The 18,263-nt window shown below is 45.9% G+C and overlaps 1 protein-coding gene across 1 annotated transcript in view; it reads left to right on the forward strand.

Moving 5' to 3' along the window:
- The first annotated feature begins 11,730 nt into the window (after window positions 1–11,730).
- Window positions 11,731–18,263, forward strand: part of LOC115076266 (phospholipase A2 inhibitor and Ly6/PLAUR domain-containing protein-like) — a 52,416-nt gene continuing 45,883 nt past the window's right edge. Inside the window, exon 1 of the mRNA XM_029577521.1 lies at window positions 11,731–11,863. Within this exon, the coding sequence (XP_029433381.1) occupies window positions 11,812–11,863 (52 nt within the window). The 5' untranslated portion in view covers window positions 11,731–11,811. The remainder of the gene's footprint in view (window positions 11,864–18,263) is intronic.

Raw genomic sequence — 18,263 nt, forward strand, 5'->3', positions numbered from 1 at the left:
GCAAAGGGGTAGGGTGGATGTTGCAGGTCTATCACCTTACTCTTAACTAATTTTAACTGTATGGGGGAAATGGAGGTCTCAATTGGCTGGTGATAAAACCACATATTATCTAACATCATTTCTGTTTGACACATCCTTCATCCCAGGAATGGAACCCAACATGACTAGGTTTTGGCTAGGGCATAACCTATATACTTGGGAACATTTATGGAATGGTCGGACCCTCATACCTTTTAGCGATCTGCAGCACACACACTGCCTCTCTCCTAAAGATTTGTTTGCTTATAATCAAATTCTCCATTTTTTCTCCACAGCACATATTTGGGGGGTGGGGCACTCAAACAGGGCAAGTCCCTATTCAAAAACTTTTTCTCACATGCAGATAAGGTGGCCAAATCCATCTCCAAAATCATGACCCTCATTAAAGGGGTACCTCAGGTTCTCAGATGCTTAGAATAGCTTGGCATGAAATTTGATATGGAGCAGGGCAGAGTGTTTCTCCAAGAGATTCACCTTCAAAAGTTAATTACTCAAGTTTAGGCCCTGAGATCGACTAATCCTATGATGGTGTGGTCTTACATGGAGATCCTGAGATTGATGGCAGCCACATTGGAAGTAGTTCCAAGGGCAAGAGCGTGCATTGCTCTCCCAGTGGAATCTGCAGTCGCAGGATTACATAGTGGAACTCCACTTACCATTCGAAGTTAGTGCAGTTCTACTGACATGCATGAGGTTCGCCGAGCAACTAGAAGCTCGAGCGTGAAGGATAAAGTCGGACAATGTCAAGACAGTGGCCTACATCTATCTTCAAGGTGAAACCAAAAGCCAACAGGTGTTGGTGGAGGTAAATGTACGGGCTGTCCTAACCTCTTTAGTCTTTCCTCATAGGGGAGCTGTTCTATTCCCTTTATGTTAATGATCACCCTTCTCTATATCTTCTCCATCGCAACTATATATTTTTCGAGATGCGGCGCCCACAATTGTACACAGTATTCAAGGTGCGGTCTCACCATGGAGCGATACAGAGCCATTATGACATTTTCTGTTTTATTCACCATTCCCTTTCTAATAATTCCCAAATTTGCTTGCTTGACTGCCGCAGTACACTGAACCAACGATTTCAATGTGTTATTCACTATGATGCCAAGATCTCTTTCTTGGGTGGTAGCTCCTAATATGGAACCTAACTGTGTATATATAGCATGGGTTATTTTTCCCTATATGCATCACCTTGCACTTATCCACATTAAATTTCATCTGCCATTTGGATGCCCAATTTTCCAGGCTCACAAGGTCTTCCTGCAATTTATCACAAGTTGTATCATCTGCAAATTTGATTACCTCATTCGTTGTATTCCTTTCCAGATTATTTATAAATATATTGAAAAGCATAGGTCCCAGTTCAGATCCCTGAACCACTCCACTGCCCTCTCCCCTCCTCTGAGAAAATTGTACATTTAATCCTACTCTTAGCCATGAAAGGGACTTATCTGACTAAGCAGCAGCCACTAAAGGTAAGCGCATATTCAGAGGCCGCTACTTAACCACAAAAGTCCTACTTATCTGACTAAGTAGCGCTGAATGCGCTTTGAATATCAGGCCCCTATTTTTCTTGACTGTTTTGACATATTTATTCTTTTCATGGTTTTAATATTATAAATGTTGTCATATCTCTTGATTTCATTGCTTGATGTTTTGTGAGGAGTGATTTTTTCTGTTTTTCCATTGTTGCACTGTGTAATTCGATCGGGCTTATGGTTACCAGATCATTTTTGTGAGCAAGACAAAACGAATGAGCCAGCAAGCATCTGTTTGAACAAAAGGACTTTTTAAGCAGTGGGTCTGTGTGTGAGTGTAAGACAGAGCAACTGAACTAGTGAGCATATGTGTGAGTATGCGTATGAGGAAGCATGAATGAAGGAGTAAGCATATGTGTGACACAGTGACTATGTGAACCAGTGAACATGCAAACGACAGACCGTGACTGGAATCTAAAGTTCCCAGCTATAGAGAGGAGGGGATTTATTTTTACTTTAACTTGGGTGTTGCTTGCTATGTCTGCTATTTTGAAATATTGTATTGATGTTTGGGAAATTTAAAAAACTATGTTATATGTTTGTAGTTACTGGATGTTCTTTTCATCAGCTGTTTTGAAATATTTATTCTTTTTGTGAGTTTGGTTTTACTATTATGATTAATACTTTATATTTCTTGATGTTATTGTTTGATGTTTAGTGAGGAATGATATTTGTTTTGGCTTGTTGCGGTTTCAAGTTCAGTTTTTGTCTGCCTGTTTCTATTTATGCTTTATTATCTCTTCATTTTGCATTTGGTGAGGGTCTGTCTGAGTTCTGCATGTGTGACTGAGGTGAGGTATTCTGCTAGCGCGTAGCAATGCTTCCTCGAAGAAGTGACTAGGTGCGTACAAATTTTCTTTCGTGAGAGCAAACATTTTTTAAACCAACAATTTTGAGCGCCAGCATTAGTGTTCCATTTCTGTATAAAGCAATTTTCAGCAAAAAAGGTATTATCTGTGAGTTGTCTGACAGTTGGTGGGAGTACTTTTGATTTGTAGCGATCATGTAAAACCTGTGAGCAGTGCTCTAAAATATATGGCCAATCGCTCATACGCGTAGGGAACTTTCTGAGTACCTACTGTGCAAGGATCTATAACAGCTGGACTGTTCTCTTTTCCTAATAGCAGGTGTATTGGTGTTTTAGGGTCTGATGTAATATTTGCAATGTTGCCTTTTCATAGGTAGGGTTATTACTGTTTGAGTGCCGGCAGTTAGTGCTGTTTTCATATGGGAGGTTTACTATATTGCACTTCAGTTTACTCAAAGCCTTCAGAAGGCCACACCCACACTCAACACCCTTTACAAGAAGATGGAATACCAGATGGCTGCAGGTGACTTTTATGCAGAGTTTTCTGGTTGGTATCCTAGTAGTGCATGTAAATAATATGTTATGTGTGATGTTTTTACCTTAGAAGACTCTACTTTGAATGTTCTTTTTCATGGTATAAATTACCATTGCACCAGCCCTGGCTTCCTGGCTCCACAAAGAAAGCAGGACTCCCATCTGGAGCTGGGTTAGTGACTCTCCCGCATCTCAGCCAGGGCTTAAGTTTTTCTTTTTATAAGCCCGGTGAAAAGTATGGATCACTTCTGGCCCCCTTTCTTCTGATGTAGGGAGGCGGAATGAAGCCTGGGGATCTATAAAACCGGCAGACTGTGTAGCGTGCAGTCAATGGGAATGCACTGGAGTGGTGGCAGGGTGGTGGGGAAGTGGAGGCGAGCCGCAGGCACAGGAAGGGAGAGAGAAAGTGTGAAAGACTCTGAGAAACATTGCGTGTGTCACTGTATATGTGCCAATAAGTATCTTCACTCTATACATCTGTTACTGTATCTGAGCCTGTGTGTGTGTGTCTGACGCTGGCTGGCAGTGTGGCTGTCTCATTACTTTCACTCGCTCAAGAGCTGCTTGGTCGGCCAGACCAGGATATGCATGAGTGTATGGTAAAAGATTTGAATGGATGAAAAAGGCTCTACAGCTTTGTTTACTCACTGCTGGTCTAGAATTCCTAGTTATTTAGGAAGAATGTTACATTTATTTTGGAGATATTTGGGCTTAATTCTTCCAGGTTCCAGAGTAGACTTGGCGTGCTTTATGGAGCTGTTAACACATGCGCCGCAGAGAAAGTGCACGAGGTAGTCTGGTTATTAATAAAATCCCCTAGACTTATTTTCTTGCAATCCACCCTTGTTTATGCCATTCCGTTTTGTCAAACAGTTATTTGGCATTATTAACTCACATACATCGGAATGTCAATGTCAGTAATTTAAATTTAGCTCTCTCACCTCTCGGTCACCAATTTAAAAAGAGTACTGGTTCAGCCTTCTCCTGTCTAGTCTTTGCACATACTAATCTGGCTACAGTGCTCTGAGTTAACTGCAGTTTCTGGATAAAATGAACTAGTAGGCCCACAAACAAGGCATTGCAATAGTCCAAACCCCTGTCACAAAGATAGTCCTACAATGTTAAGTGTATTCATATCCAAAAGGATTGGATAAGTTCTTGGAGGAGAAGTCCATTACCTGCTATTAAGTTCACTTAGAGAATAGCCACTGCCATTAGCAATGGTTACATGGAATAGACTTAGTTTTTGGGTACTTGCCAGGTTCTTATGGCCTGGATTGGCCACTGTTGGAAACAGGATGCTGGGCTTGATGGACCCTTGGTCTGACCCAGTATGGCATTTTCTTATGTTTCTTATGTTTCTTAAAAAAGTTCATAACTGTCTTACTCTTTTCACTTGCATATGTGCCCTTTTACACACCTGACCCACAAACTCCAGAGGCATCCCAACCCTTTTAACCCAAATGAATGAAAAGCGTGCACTGAGCACTGGATGTGACTAATTTTGAGTGTTTGGAGCAGCAGCAGCAGCAGCAGTGGACATCTGGCTTTCACATGTGCCAGCTCCCATCTCCTGCTGTTATTATTAGAACCGGTCCACTGCGTTCATGTGTGACTTTGTCCCTATTCTCTCTTTGTCCCTCTGTGTATGGATAATTTTAGGCAAGCTACATAGATCTCTGGAAGCCTTTGTTGTTACACCTGCCAGTCAGATAATAGTGGAACCACAGTTTAGACCGCTTACCTTGAGGAGTAGAAGGCTGGACTCTGAAGAGGGCGTGTGCACTGGTGGACAGTCCGAGTCGGGACAGGCTGCAGGCAGCGTAATCCAGGAGACGATCCGAGGTCAGGGCAGGCAGCAATCAATCAGGAACCAACAGCAGATAATCCGAATAGGCAGGCAGCAGGCAGAGTAATCCAGGAGACGGTCCAAGGGCAGGCAGTAAGCAATCAGGAACCACAGCAGATAATCCAAATAGGCAGGTAGCAGGCAGAGTAATCCAGGAGACGGTCCAAGGTCAGGGCAGGCAGTAAGCAATCAGGAACCACAGCAGATAATCCAAATAGGCAGGCAGCAGGCAGAGTAATCCAGGAGACGGTCCAAGGTCAGGGCAGGCAGTAATCAATCAGGAACCACAGCAGATAATCCGAAAAGGCAGGCAGCAGGCAGAGTAATCCAGGAGACGGTCCAAGGTCAGGGCAGGCAGTAAGCAATCAGGAACCACAGCAGATAATCCAAATAGGCAGGCAGCAGGCAGAGTAATCAGTCCAGACCGGGTCAGAGGCAGCGAGACAGCAAGCAACACTCAGCGATAGCTCCCAAGAACAATCGTGGCCGAAGCAAAGTGCAGGAGAACTGCTCCTCTTTAAATAGCCCTTCTTCCCGCGCAAAAGTGGCCTCTATCGGCGTCTGACGTCAGGGGGCGTGGCTTGGGCCTAATCGCGCGGAACTTCCTTCTCCTTCGTGCGCAGAAGCCGGCGTTTCTCACGGGGAGAAAAACACCCTGAGCACTACCGACCCGCGCAGTTGTCTCCGCTGAAGCGCGCCACTACTCCCTGGACCCTGAACGGCCTCTCTCGCGCGTCGTGCCGCTGCGAGCCCCGATCGAGGTAACATTTGTACCGTGAATAAACAGCTATGGATCGGAGCAGGCTCTAATGACTGATGAGTATGAATCAATATATTACATGGGATTTGAGTGCAGGAATTGTATAAAGTTAGGACACTATCACCATTTGTTCCCTGCATTTCTGAGACATTCTGGCAAGTGAGCGCATAAAGAGCTGGATTGGCAGCAAGGAACATCTGGTATCTCTGGGGACATCAAAGACTAAGACATTTGGTATTACTTATTGTTACGGTTTTGAGGTGTCTGAGTGGATTCTTGGGTACCGTGGTGATGGCCATTCCCACGGGGAGGAGCCCCGTGAGGAACCACAGTACTAGGCTAGACTTGAGACACGCAGACACAGAGATTTGCCTTTTATTATACAGCTGAGTGATACCACCAGAGGTGGCAGTAGTGAGGTGATCCAGAGGTAGCAGTCCAGGGGCTCTTGGCAGAGGAGACCCATCTCACAATGATAGTATAGGGTGTTCTGGATGCAGGTTCCCAGTGCAGCAGAGCTGTAGATGAGACAGACTGACAATGTAAGATTACTCACTAAGTTGGTAGCTGTTTGGTGGAGATCCCAGCAGGCAGAAGTAGTTGAATACAGGCACCGAGCCAGGGAGAGCAGGCCATCAAGGAGCGAGTACCTGACCCCAGATAGGCACCTGAAAGAAAGCAAAGAGCCCCCGAGGAGTGGATACCCAGGATAGAGAAATACCCCGTAGGGCAGAGAGAGCTTCCAGCAGCAGCAAGGAAGCGGCAGAGTAGCTCAGACCGGAGGCTTTCCATCCATTCACAATCCTTGCTAACTCGATTAGCTAGCAAACGAAGGGCAGGCTAAATACCCAGATGGCATGACGTCACTCAAGGGGGACGCCCCCGAGGTTCCCGCCATGACATGGATAAAGACGTGGGTGACATCTTAATGGACTACGCCCTATTGTGCAATACAGAGAGAGCAAGTGGAACATCAGCTCATCCGTTATGTCTCCAAGTCTGCATTGCTGCTAGATTGGAGATAGCACACGCGTGGAGGTTGCCTAAAAGTCCGCAATTTGCGAATGTGATCCGAAGACTGGACTCTGTGTGTACCATGTATAAAATTACAGCTGCCAAACGTCAAAAGCTACAATCATTCTATAATACATGGGATGTTTACTTACGTTGACGAGAACTGAACGATGGGACACTATAATATAAGGAAAAAGGTTGGGAGAACTCGGTAGATATTGGAATCTGAGAGGTGTGCTATTTTAATTATTCCTTTCTTCTACTGCATTTATGGGACCGGATAGTAAAGGGGAGGGGGAGGGGGGGCTTTCATTTAAAAATTTACAATGTAACGTTTGGTATTGTATTATTTGTATAAGGTTGTTTGTTGTTGTGATGGATACCAATAAAAAATAAATGTTAAAAAAAAAAAAAGATGTTACCTATTAAACTGGCCTCTGAGGAGTGTCGTCCATGGTTGGAAGGGGCCCAACACCAAATAACAGTGTATGCAGATAACAAAAATCTGGAATATCTACAACATGAGCAGCGACTTAATCATCGGCAAGCCAGGTGGTCATTGTTCTTTAACCGATTCGATTTTCTGCTCAAACACCATCCTGTGGAAAAGAATGTCCAGGCGGACGCCCTCTCACATTCCTTTCTACCAGAAGATGTGCCTGACGAACCTCGACACATCATCAGCCCTGAGAAGGTGGTCTTGGCCGCCACCCATGCGGTGTAGTGGCTCGAGGTATGAGGAAAAAGGTATTAAGATGGGCACATGATTCTTGATTGGCCAGTCACCCTGGCCAAGCCCGCATGCTAGCCATACTTCAGTGCTTCTATTGGTGGCCCACGATGAAGGCAGATATACAAGCTTACGTAGCCTCATGCGCTACCTGCGTGAGGCAGAAACCTCCGGCTGGATGTCCCTGGGGCCTCCTTCAACCCTTGCCAGTGCCAGAAGAACCATGAACACATATCGCAACCGACTTCATGGTAGACTTGCCACCTTCTAACAGGAATAACACGATCTGGGTGACTGTCATAAGAACATAAGAACATAAGAAAATGCCATACTGGGTCAGACCAAGGGTCCATCAAGCCCAGCATCCTGTTTCCAACAGTGGCCAATCCAGGCCATAAGAACCTGGCAAGTACCCAAAAACTAAGTCTATTCCATGTAACCATTGCTAATGGCAGTGGCTATTCTCTAAGTGAACCTAATAGCAGGTAATGGACTTCTCCTCCAAGAACTTATCCAATCCTTTTTTAAACACAGCTATACTACCTGCACGAACCACATTCTCTGGCAACAAATTCCAGAGTTTAATTGTGCGTTGAGTAAAAAAGAACTTTCTCCGATTAGTTTTAAATGTGCCCCATGCTAACTTCATGGAGTGTCCCCTAGTCCTTCTACTATCCGAAAGAGTAAATAACCGATTCACATCTACCCGTTCTAGACCTCTCATGATTTTAAACACCTCTATCATATCCCCCCTCAGTCGTCTCTTCTCCAAGCTGAAAAGTCCTAATCTCTTTAGTCTTTCCTCATAGGGGAGTTGTTCCATTCCCCTTATCATTTTGGTAGCCCTTCTCTGTACCTTCTCCATCGCAATTATATCTTTTTTGAGATGCGGCGACCAGAATTGTACACAGTATTCAAGGTGCGGTCTCACCATGGAGCGATACAGAGGCATTATGACATTTTCCGTTTTATTCATCATTCCTTTTCTAATAATTCCCAACATTCTGTTTGCTTTTTTGACTGCCGCAGCACATGTTGATCATTTCTCGAAGATGACCCACTTCGTGCACTACCAGGGTTACCATCAGCTGCAGAACTGGCCAAGTTGTTCGTGAAACGCATCTTTCGCCTTCATGGCATGCCGAGATACATCCTGTCAGATAGAGATGTCCAGTTCACCGCTAAATTCTAGAGGGCACTGTGTCAGAAATTTGACATCTCGTTGGACCTAACATTGGCCTGTCATCCGCAATCCAATGGCCAGACCGAGAGAATGAATTGGACACTCAAACAATTCCTAAGTTCTTATGTGAACTCAAGGCAAACCTCTAGTCAGATTTACTTCCCTGGGCTGAGTTTGCCTTGAACTTTCATCCTGCTTCTGCTACTGGATCAACTCCATTCCAGATCGACTATGGTCGTCAGCCATTACCTCCACTATCTTTACCTCAGTCCGTATCTTCGCCAGTTGCTCAAACCACTGCAGAAGAGCTGCAACAACTTTGGAGGCAGACCAAGGACCTCTTACTCAAAGCAGGGCAGAGAGTTAAAAAGACCTATGATGCTCATCATCGAGTGGCATCTCAGTTCCAGCCAGGTGACAAATTCTGGCTCAGTACAAAGTACCTTCGCCTAACACTACCCTCTGCGCGCTTCATGCCACGTTACTTTTGACCCTTTGCTTTTCTCCGACGCTTGGGGGCATTAACTTACAGTTTAAAATTATCTCCCTCCATGAAGATTCACAATGCCTTCCATGTGGCACTCTTGAAACCACTTATCCTTTCTGAATTCTCAACCAAGACTCCTGAGCCAGTACCGCTAGATGCTTAAGAAGATATTGCTTATCTAGTTCACGATGTCCTTGACGTGCACAAGAGAGGTAAACACTGGGAGAACTTAATCTCATGGGAAGGATATGGACCAGAAGAGAACTCCTGGGAACCTGCTGTCAATATTCTTGATAAAGCTTGACTCAACGCTTTCATCAAGCACATCCTAAGAAGCCAAAACCCCCTGGGAGGGGCCCTAAGAAACGGGGTACTGTTGCGCCCGTCGGCCGCAGATGGCTGCGGCCTCTCTGTCTCATCTCTTTTCTGCCTTTCTCCGTTCCAGTTGGCAAGATGGCTGCCTTCGCTTCCATACGCCGATCGCTCCAGCGTCCCCGGACCAGCAAGGACGATTGCGCTTGTCATTTTCCTTATGGGATCACTTATGGCAAGTGTGCACATATGCATTGGCCCTCCTTTTACGTACATCATGGTGAGAACCTTGGGGGCGTCCCTTCCGCATGACATTACTACCTCCAGGTATTTAAAATCCAGTTTCCATTCCAGCTACGAATTAGCAAGGATTCCTTCCTGCTGATTTCGCTCAGGTTACAGACGCCTTCGGGTATTTAAACTCCAGTTTCTATTCCAGCTACAAGTTAGCAAGGATTCCTTCCTGCTGATTTTGCTCAGGTTACAGACGCTTTTGGATGACCCAGGTACCTGCTCTTCGGGGGCCTTGCTACGTTACTGTTTTACCCTTCGGGGTCAGCTTGTTCCAGTTAGAATGCCCTTGGTACCCGCTCCTTGGGGGTCTTGCCTCGTCCTGGGCCTCCGTTCCTCAGAGGTCCCTCTCTTCTTCAGCCAATCTCTATAGAGTGAGTACCCCAGCTTTCCAGCTTGTCTCTCTCGTTCACCTTTCTACAGTGTGGATTCACGGCATATCCCGCTATGCGGACCACTACAGATCTACCTCACAGGCTTACCATCTACAGCATGGATTCACGGCGTACCCCACTCTGCAGACCACTACTGGATCTACCTTACAGGCCTGCCATCTACAGTGTGGATTCACGGCGTACCCCACTCTGCGGACCACTACCGGATCTACAGTCCTCTGATGAGAGTTCATCTCCGCGGATCATGCTGCGGAGTATCAGGGAGACCACTCCTCTGGGACCACCCTTCTCTGTGCAGAGGCTCTCTGCCCGCTCCTCGAATTACTTCATCATCGGCTGTATAATAAAGACTCTCTTGACTCCTGTGTGTATGCACCAGTAGACCCAGCTTATCGCAGCAAGTCCCCACAGGGCTCCTCCCTGTGGGAGGTTACATCTCTTGCTACAACCAAGGGCCCACCAAATCATAACACAACTTCAGACACCTGTGTCCTTGGACGCTTAAAAAAAGTATAAGAAACTTTACTTCTTATCTTTGTTCTTGGGGAGTTAGAAAATGAGAGCTCCCATCTGGCTACCCTTGTTGGGGGAAAGGGGCAAAAAAGTTAACTTTCCTCAACTGGGATTCCTTCCAACTTTCTTATCTTTGTCCTTGGGGGGCTTCAAAATCTGAGCCGCACCGGCCTGGCTATTCTGTCTATTTAAACCCGTTAAGAACAGTACGGGGAGAGGAACAGTAGCGGAGCAAGATAAACTCTGACTGACTGCATAAGAAAGACAGTAAATGGGCTAATTGCTTCATTACATTGGTAAGCCTTTTAATTAGTTATTTTTCTGCATAAGAGAACCCTAGCTAGTATTAGCTAAGCATTTACTAGAAAGAATTTATTTTACAAGAAAAAATGTCTTTAGTAGGTATTTATCTAATTGCTATAGTAGCAGTAACTATTGTTATCATACTTATACTTATAGCTCTGTACTGTTTGATTACGATAAGATTTGAGAAGTATAGAGCTTCATAAATTTAATCACATGCCTTAAAAGATTATAACTTTTATCTGACTAAAGAGCTGTTATTTTCATATATCCAGTCTGGTTTATTTCTCTAAATTATTGGAGAACTCTTCTCTCTAAACAATAAACTCCATCTCTAAGGGCTGGAAGGTCTTATGAAAAGGTAGGATAGGAGCAGAGCATATCCTGACTTTCACTGACAGGGGAGGGTATTTCTATGCACTGGGGCCTAATGACAAGCCAGCAAAATTAAAGGTAGGAGAATTTTCAGCCACAACCTGAAATCTCCCTACTTTTTACCAACTGAAATTTAACCACTGAGTGGCTTACTGAGAATTTACCCCTTAAAATCTCCCTGTGATCAAGCTTGGGAGAGGAGCACTGTGATCACATGGATGGGATTAAATGTATATGTACTACAATTATATCAGTATGACAAGGCAAAGTTGCCTCATAATTAAAGAAAAAGCTTTATTTAATAAAAAGATTCTGGTAATTAGCATTTAGGCTCTCAGATATGTGCCTCCATGTCCTGGTTGCAGACACTTAGGATAAATAAATAAGAGAAGGAATAAATGAGAATCAGGTAAAAAGTGTTCCCACGGCACCGAGGGGAAGCTCCTCTCATTATCGTGGTGCGGATCCTTTTCATGACTGACTGTCTTTGAAGTGCCACAGCCACATTGCATATTCAGCAGTAGACATTTCTCACATCTGAACTTCCTGGTCAGGCAGGAACTTTCTGTTCCCCAGAGGATAAATACTGTATCCTGAGCAGGAGGTGTTATAGAGGACCAGAGGGTGAGCTCGGAACCTGTCATACACAGAGCATCCAGCTCCATCATCTCTCCGGCACCATGAGGGCTTCTCTCATCAGCATCTGCATCTTCTCTGCTCTGATTGTTACAGGTGAGGCACCTTCCCTGGTTTCTCTTCCTAAATTACCATTCCCAAACTGATTCCCATTAATATTCCTTCCCTTCTACTTCTTGTAGCTTAGTCGGTTCATTACTGTTTGCCATATGAACTCTTGAGACGTTACACACTTGCAGGTGAGCTTCTTTTCAAAAAGAAAACCAAACTGTGTCTATCATGTCAGATGCTGTTGCACTGGAAGGAAGGGCAGTAATAGAAAAGAACTTTTTTTCCTATCTCTTTTAATTTAGAAGTTAATGATCACTCTCCATGTCACCTGGTCCTCCTCCTCCTCTAGACTCCCTCCTCCTTTCCTCACTACACAAATCATTTACTAAACATTAAGAACATAAGAAATTGCCATACTGAGTCAGACCAAGGGTCCATCAGTTCCAGTATCCTGCTTCCAACAGTGGCCAATCCAAGCTACAAATACCTGGCAAGTACCCAAACACTAAGAAGATCCCATCCTACTGCTGCCAGTAATAGCAGAGGCTATTCCCTAAATCAGCTTAATAGCAGTTAATGGACTTCTCCACTAGGAACTTATCCACCTTTTTTTAAACCCAGTTACACTAACCGCCGTAACCACATCCTCTGCTAATGATGTACGGAGCTTAACTATGTACGGAGTGAAAAAGATTTTTCTTTGATTTGTTTTAAATGATCTACTTGCTAACTTCATGGAGTGTCCCCTAGTCCTTCTATTATGTGAGAGAGTAAATAACTGATTTACATTAACCCGTTCAAGTCCTCTCATGATTTTATAGACCTCTATCAAATTTCCCCTCAGTTGTCTCTTCTCCAAGCTGAACAGCCCTAACCTCTTTAGCCTTTGCTCATAAGAGAGTCAGCCGTTCCATGCCCCTTATCATTTTGGTTCCCCTCCTCTGCGCTTTCTCCAGTGTAACTATATCTTTTTTGAGATGTGGCAACCAGAATTGCACATAGTATTCAAGGTGCGGTCTCACCATGGAGCTATACAGAGGCATTCACCTTTTTATTTGCCAATCCCTTCCTAATAAATTTTAACATTCTGTTTGATTTTTTGACTGCCACAGCACACTGAGCTGATGATTTCAATGTATTATCCACTATGATGCCTAGATCTCTTTTCTGGGTGGTAGCTCCTAAGATGGAAGCTAAAATCGGGTAACTACAACAAAGGTTATTTTTCCCTCTATGCATCACCTTGCACTTGTCCACATTAAGCTTCATCTGCCATTTAGTTGCCCAATCTTCCAGTCTCACAAGGTCCTCCTGCAATTTATCACAATCAACTACTCTGCATGATTTTGTGTCATCTGCAAATTTGATCCCCTCACTCGGCATATTCCTTTCCAGATCTTTTATAAATATATTAAAAAGCACCGGTCCAAATACAGATCCCTGAGGCACTCCACTGTTTACCCTTTTCCATTGTGACAACAGACCATTTAATCCTACTCTCTGTTTCCTGTTTTTTAACCAGTTTGCAATCCACAACAGGGTATCACCTCTTATCCCCGACTTTTTAGATTTCTTAGAAGCCTATCATGGTTTCAGCAGTTAGTGTAACTGGGTTTAAAAAAGGTTTGGATAAGTTCCTAGAGGTTACATCCATAAACTGCTATTACGGTAATTAATAAGCAATAGTGGTTTGAGATTTATTTAATTTTTGGGTACTTGACAGGTATTTGTGACTTGGATTGGCCACTGTTGGAAACAGGATACTGGGCTTCATGGACCCTTGGTCTGACTCAGTATGGCAATTCTTTTGTTCTTTTGTTCTTATCTGCACTCATATTTGGCCCCTGCCTATTCCACCTGTTTCTGTAATACCTGCATGGTGGTTTCCAGAATTGCCCCTTTCTTTCTATATTCTGGTCCAAGAAAGCAAATGGGTAGGCGATCTATGATACCGATAGGTGAACACAGAGGAATAGATGCCTGCAGAGACGTGTCAAATAAAATCACGATTTTATTTGACATGTCGCTGCATCAATAAAGGTTTGAAAAAGAATCAGGCATCTATTCCTCTGTGTTCACCATTTTTCTATATTCTGGTACATTCGTGTACCTTGTGCTGGTTCCGTGTTACAAGTCTGCTAGCTGCTGTGCCAGCTCCACATGTGCTTCATTCAACTCTGCACACTCTTGCTGGACTGCCTCTTCTCTCTCTCAGGTCCTATTCTCCCAGAGGTTTACCACCTGCACATGGGCTTGAAGCTCAGCATTGGTGACCTACAGATCCCATGTCTTAAGAACATAAGAACATGCCATACTGGGTCAGACCAAGGGTCAATCAAGCCCAGTATCCTGTTTCCAACAGTGGCCAATCCAGGCCATAAAAACCTGGCAAGTACCCAAACAGTAAGTCTATTCCATGTTATCGTTGCTGTATGGCCGGCGCCATTTTGTACGGCAAAACGATTCGAGTGCAGGAGGTCGTTCCCGGACCCCCGCTGGACTTTTGCAAGTCTTGTGGGGGTCAGGAGGCCCCCCCAAGCTGGCCAAAAGTCCCTGGGGGTCCAGCGGGGGTCCGGGAGCGATCTCCTACGCTCCTGACATCGGGGGACAAAAAACAAAATGGCGCCGGTGCTACCTTTGCCCTGTCATATGACAGGGCAAAGGAGCACCGGCGCCATTTCTACAACGCACCGGAGGCCCGAGAGTAAAAGATCACACCGGGACCCCCCCCACTGGACCCCAGGTAATTTAAGGCATTTTGGGGGGGTTTTAGGGTTGTTTTAGTGTGCCGGTTTTCCCGCCCTCCCCTTCCCCCGATTTACGATTTTTGACGATAAATCGGGGGAATTCCTATTAAATATCGCCTCTAACGATTTTTGACGATTTAAAATATATCGGACGATATTTTAAATCGTCAAAAAACGATTCACATCCCTAGTGGCTATTTTCTAAGTCATCTTAATTAATAGCAGGTAATGGACTTCTCCTACAAGAACTTATCCAATCCTTTTTTAAACACAGCTATACTAACTGCACTAACCACATCCTCTGGCAACAAATTCCAGAGTTTAATTGTGCGTTGAGTGAAAATGAACTTTCTTCGATTAGTTTTATGTGTGCCACATGCTAACTTCATTGAGTGCCCCCTAGTCTTTCTATTATCCGAAAGAGTAAATAACTGATTCACATGTACCCATTCTAGACCTCTCATGATTTTAAACACCTCTATCATATCCCCCCCTCAGCCATCTCTTCTCCAAGCTGAAAAGTCCTAACCTCTTTAGTCTTTCCTCATAGGGGAGCTGTTCCATTCTCCTTATCATTTTGGTAGCCCTTCTCTGTACCTTCTCTATCGCAATTATATCTTTTTTGAGATGCGGCAACCTGAATTGTACAGTATTCAAGGTGTGGTCTCACCATGGAGCGATACAGAGGCATTATGACATTTTCCGTTTTATTCACCATTCCGTTTCTAATAATTTCCAACATTCTGTTTGCTTTTTTGAGTGCCGCAGCACACTGAACCAACGATTTCAATGTGTTATCCTCTATGATGCCTAGATCTCTTTCTTGGGTTGTAGCACCTAATATGGAGCCTAACATTGTGTAACTATTAGAGATGTGAATCGTGTGATCGAACGTCTTAACGATCGATTTTGGCTGGGGGGGGGGGGAGGGAATCGGATCGTCGCGGTTTTGTTTTTTAAAATATCGTGTAAATCGTAAATCGGGGGAGGGCGGGAAAACCGGCACACTAAAACAACCCTAAAACCCACCCCGACCCTTTAAAATAAATCCCTCATCCTCCCGAACCCCCCCAAAATGTCTTAAATTACCTGGGGTCCAGTGGGGGGATCCCGGTGTGATCTTCCACTCTCGGGCCACGGGTGCGTTGATAGAAATGGCACCGGTGCTACCTTTGCCCTGTAATATGACAGGGCAAAGGTAGCGCCGGCACCATTTTGGTTCCTGTCCCCCGACATCACGAGCGTAGGAGATCGCTCCCGGACCCCTGCTGGACCCCCAGGGACATTTGACCAGCTTGGGGGGGGCCTCCTGACCCCCACAAGACTTGCCAAAAGTCCAGCGGGGGTCCGGGAACGACCTCCTGCACGCGAATCGTGTTGCCGTATTGCAAAATGGCGCCGGCAATACGACAATATGGCCATACGGCCGGCGCCATTTTGCAATACTCGGACTGTTTTGCAAACTGGCGCCAGCCATATTGCTGTATTGCAAAATGGCGCCGGCCATATGGCTGGCGCCATTTTGCAATACGGCAACACGATTCGAGTGCAGGAGGTCGTTCCCGGACCCCCGCTGGACTTTTGGCAAGTCTTGTGGGGGTCAGGAGGCCCCCCCAAGCTGGCCAAAAGTACCATTGCATGCTTCTCTGTGGGCTCTTGCTGTTACGATTCCTCCTGAAGGTGCGCTCCAGGAGGCATCTCGCCTTTTTCTGGAGGCCGCTCCGAAGCCAGGGTCTCACCTGAGCAACTGTCCGGATCCTTCTCCATGGCCTGGGAGGCCTTCTGTGTTTGGGGCCTACTCGAGGCCTACTGCACTGCAGCCTGGATGCTCTGGTATGGGCCACGCCCTTCTCCTAAGGGGCGGGCCTGCAGCTCCTCTCCACTCTTATAGAGCCAGCGAGGGACGGGCCATCTGGACTCCTCCCAGTGAGTTGCCTGCTCCTGGGCTATAAAAGCTTTGGGGCGGATTTTAAAACGAGCGCGAACAGCCTACTTTTGTTTGCGCTCCAGGCGCAAACAAAAGTACGCTGGATTTTAGTAGATATGCGCGGAGCCGCGCGTATCCACTAAAATCCTGGATCGGCGCGCGCAAGGCTATGAATTTTGTATAGCCGGCGCGCACCGAGCCGCGCAGCCTACCCCATTCCCTCCAAGGCCGCTCCGAAATCGGAGCGGCCTCGGAGGGAACTTTCCTTTGCCCTCCCCTCACCTTTCCCCTCCCTTCCCCTACCTAACCCACCCGCCCGGCCCTGTCTAAACCCCCTCCTTACCTTTGTCGGGGGATTTACGCCTCCCTCTGGGAGGCGTAAATCCCCGCGCGCCAACGGGCCTCCTGCGCGCCGGGCCACGACCTGGGGGCGGGTACGGAGGGCGCGGCCACGCCCCCGGGCCGTAGCCACGCCCCCGTACCCGCCCCCAAAACGCTGCCGACACGCCCCCGAAACGCCGCGACGACCGGGCCCGCCCCCGACACGCCCCCGACATGCCCCCCTCCGAGAACCCCGGGACTTACGCGAGTCCCGGGGCTCTGCGTGCGCCGGGAGGCCTATGTAAAATAGGCTTCCCAGCGCGCAGGGCCCTGCTCGCGTAAATCCGCCCGGTTTTGGGCGGATTTACGCGAGCAGGGCTCTGAAAATCCGCCCCTTTGCTCCTACACTCATGCTTTTTATTTATTTATTTATTTAGTATTTTTACATACCGATAATCGTTTGGAACATCTAATCGGTTTACAGCGAACAGCAATTCAGCAACAGGCTATACATATAACTTAGTAATCAATGTAACTAATAGCTATGAGAGGAATATTTACTAGATAGAACTTAGATTAGAATAAGTGGTCAGTACATAGAAACATAGAAATGACGGCAGAAGAAGACCAAACGGCCCATCCAGTCTGCCCAGCAAGCTTCACACACTTTTTTCTCTCATACTTATCTGTTTCTCTTAGCTCTTGGTTCTATTTCCCTTCCACCCCCACCATTAATGTAGAAAGCAGTGATGGAGCTGCATCCAAGTGAAATATCTAGCTTGATTAGTTAGGGGTAGTAGGGGTAGTAACCGCCGCAATAAGCAAGCTACACCCATGCTTATTTGTTTTACTCAGACTATGTTATACAGCCCTTATTGGTTGTTTTTCTTCTCCCCTGCCGTTGAAGCAGGGAGCTATGCTGGATATGCTTGAAGTATCAGTTTATTCTTCTCCCATGCTGTTGAAGCAGAGAGCCATGCTGGATATGCATCGAAAGTGAAGTATCAGGCACATTTGGTTTGGGGTAGTAACCGCCGTAACAAGCCAGCTACTCCCCGCTTTGTGAGTGTGAACCCTTTTTTCTTCTCCCCTGCCGTTGAAGCAGAGAGCTCTGCTGGATGTGTGTAGTATCAGTTTTTTCTTCTCCCCTGCTGTTGAAGCAGAGAACTATGCTGTATATGTATAGAAATTGAAGTAACAGGCTTATTTGGTTTGGGGTAGTAACCGCCGTAATAAGCCAGCTACTCCCCTCTTTGTGAGTGTGAATCCTTTATTCCACATTTCCTCTTGCTGTTGAAGCTAGAACGATGTTGGAGTCACAGTAAGCATGTGTACGTTTAAGGGCGGATTTTCAGCGCCCTGCTCGCCTAAATCCGCCCAAAACCGGGCGGATTTAGGCGAGCAGGGCCCTGCGCGCCGGTAAGCCTATTTTACATAGGCCTACCGGCGC

Source organism: Rhinatrema bivittatum, chromosome 14 (genome assembly GCF_901001135.1).
Source record: "Rhinatrema bivittatum chromosome 14, aRhiBiv1.1, whole genome shotgun sequence".
Taxonomy (NCBI): domain Eukaryota; kingdom Metazoa; phylum Chordata; class Amphibia; order Gymnophiona; family Rhinatrematidae; genus Rhinatrema; species Rhinatrema bivittatum.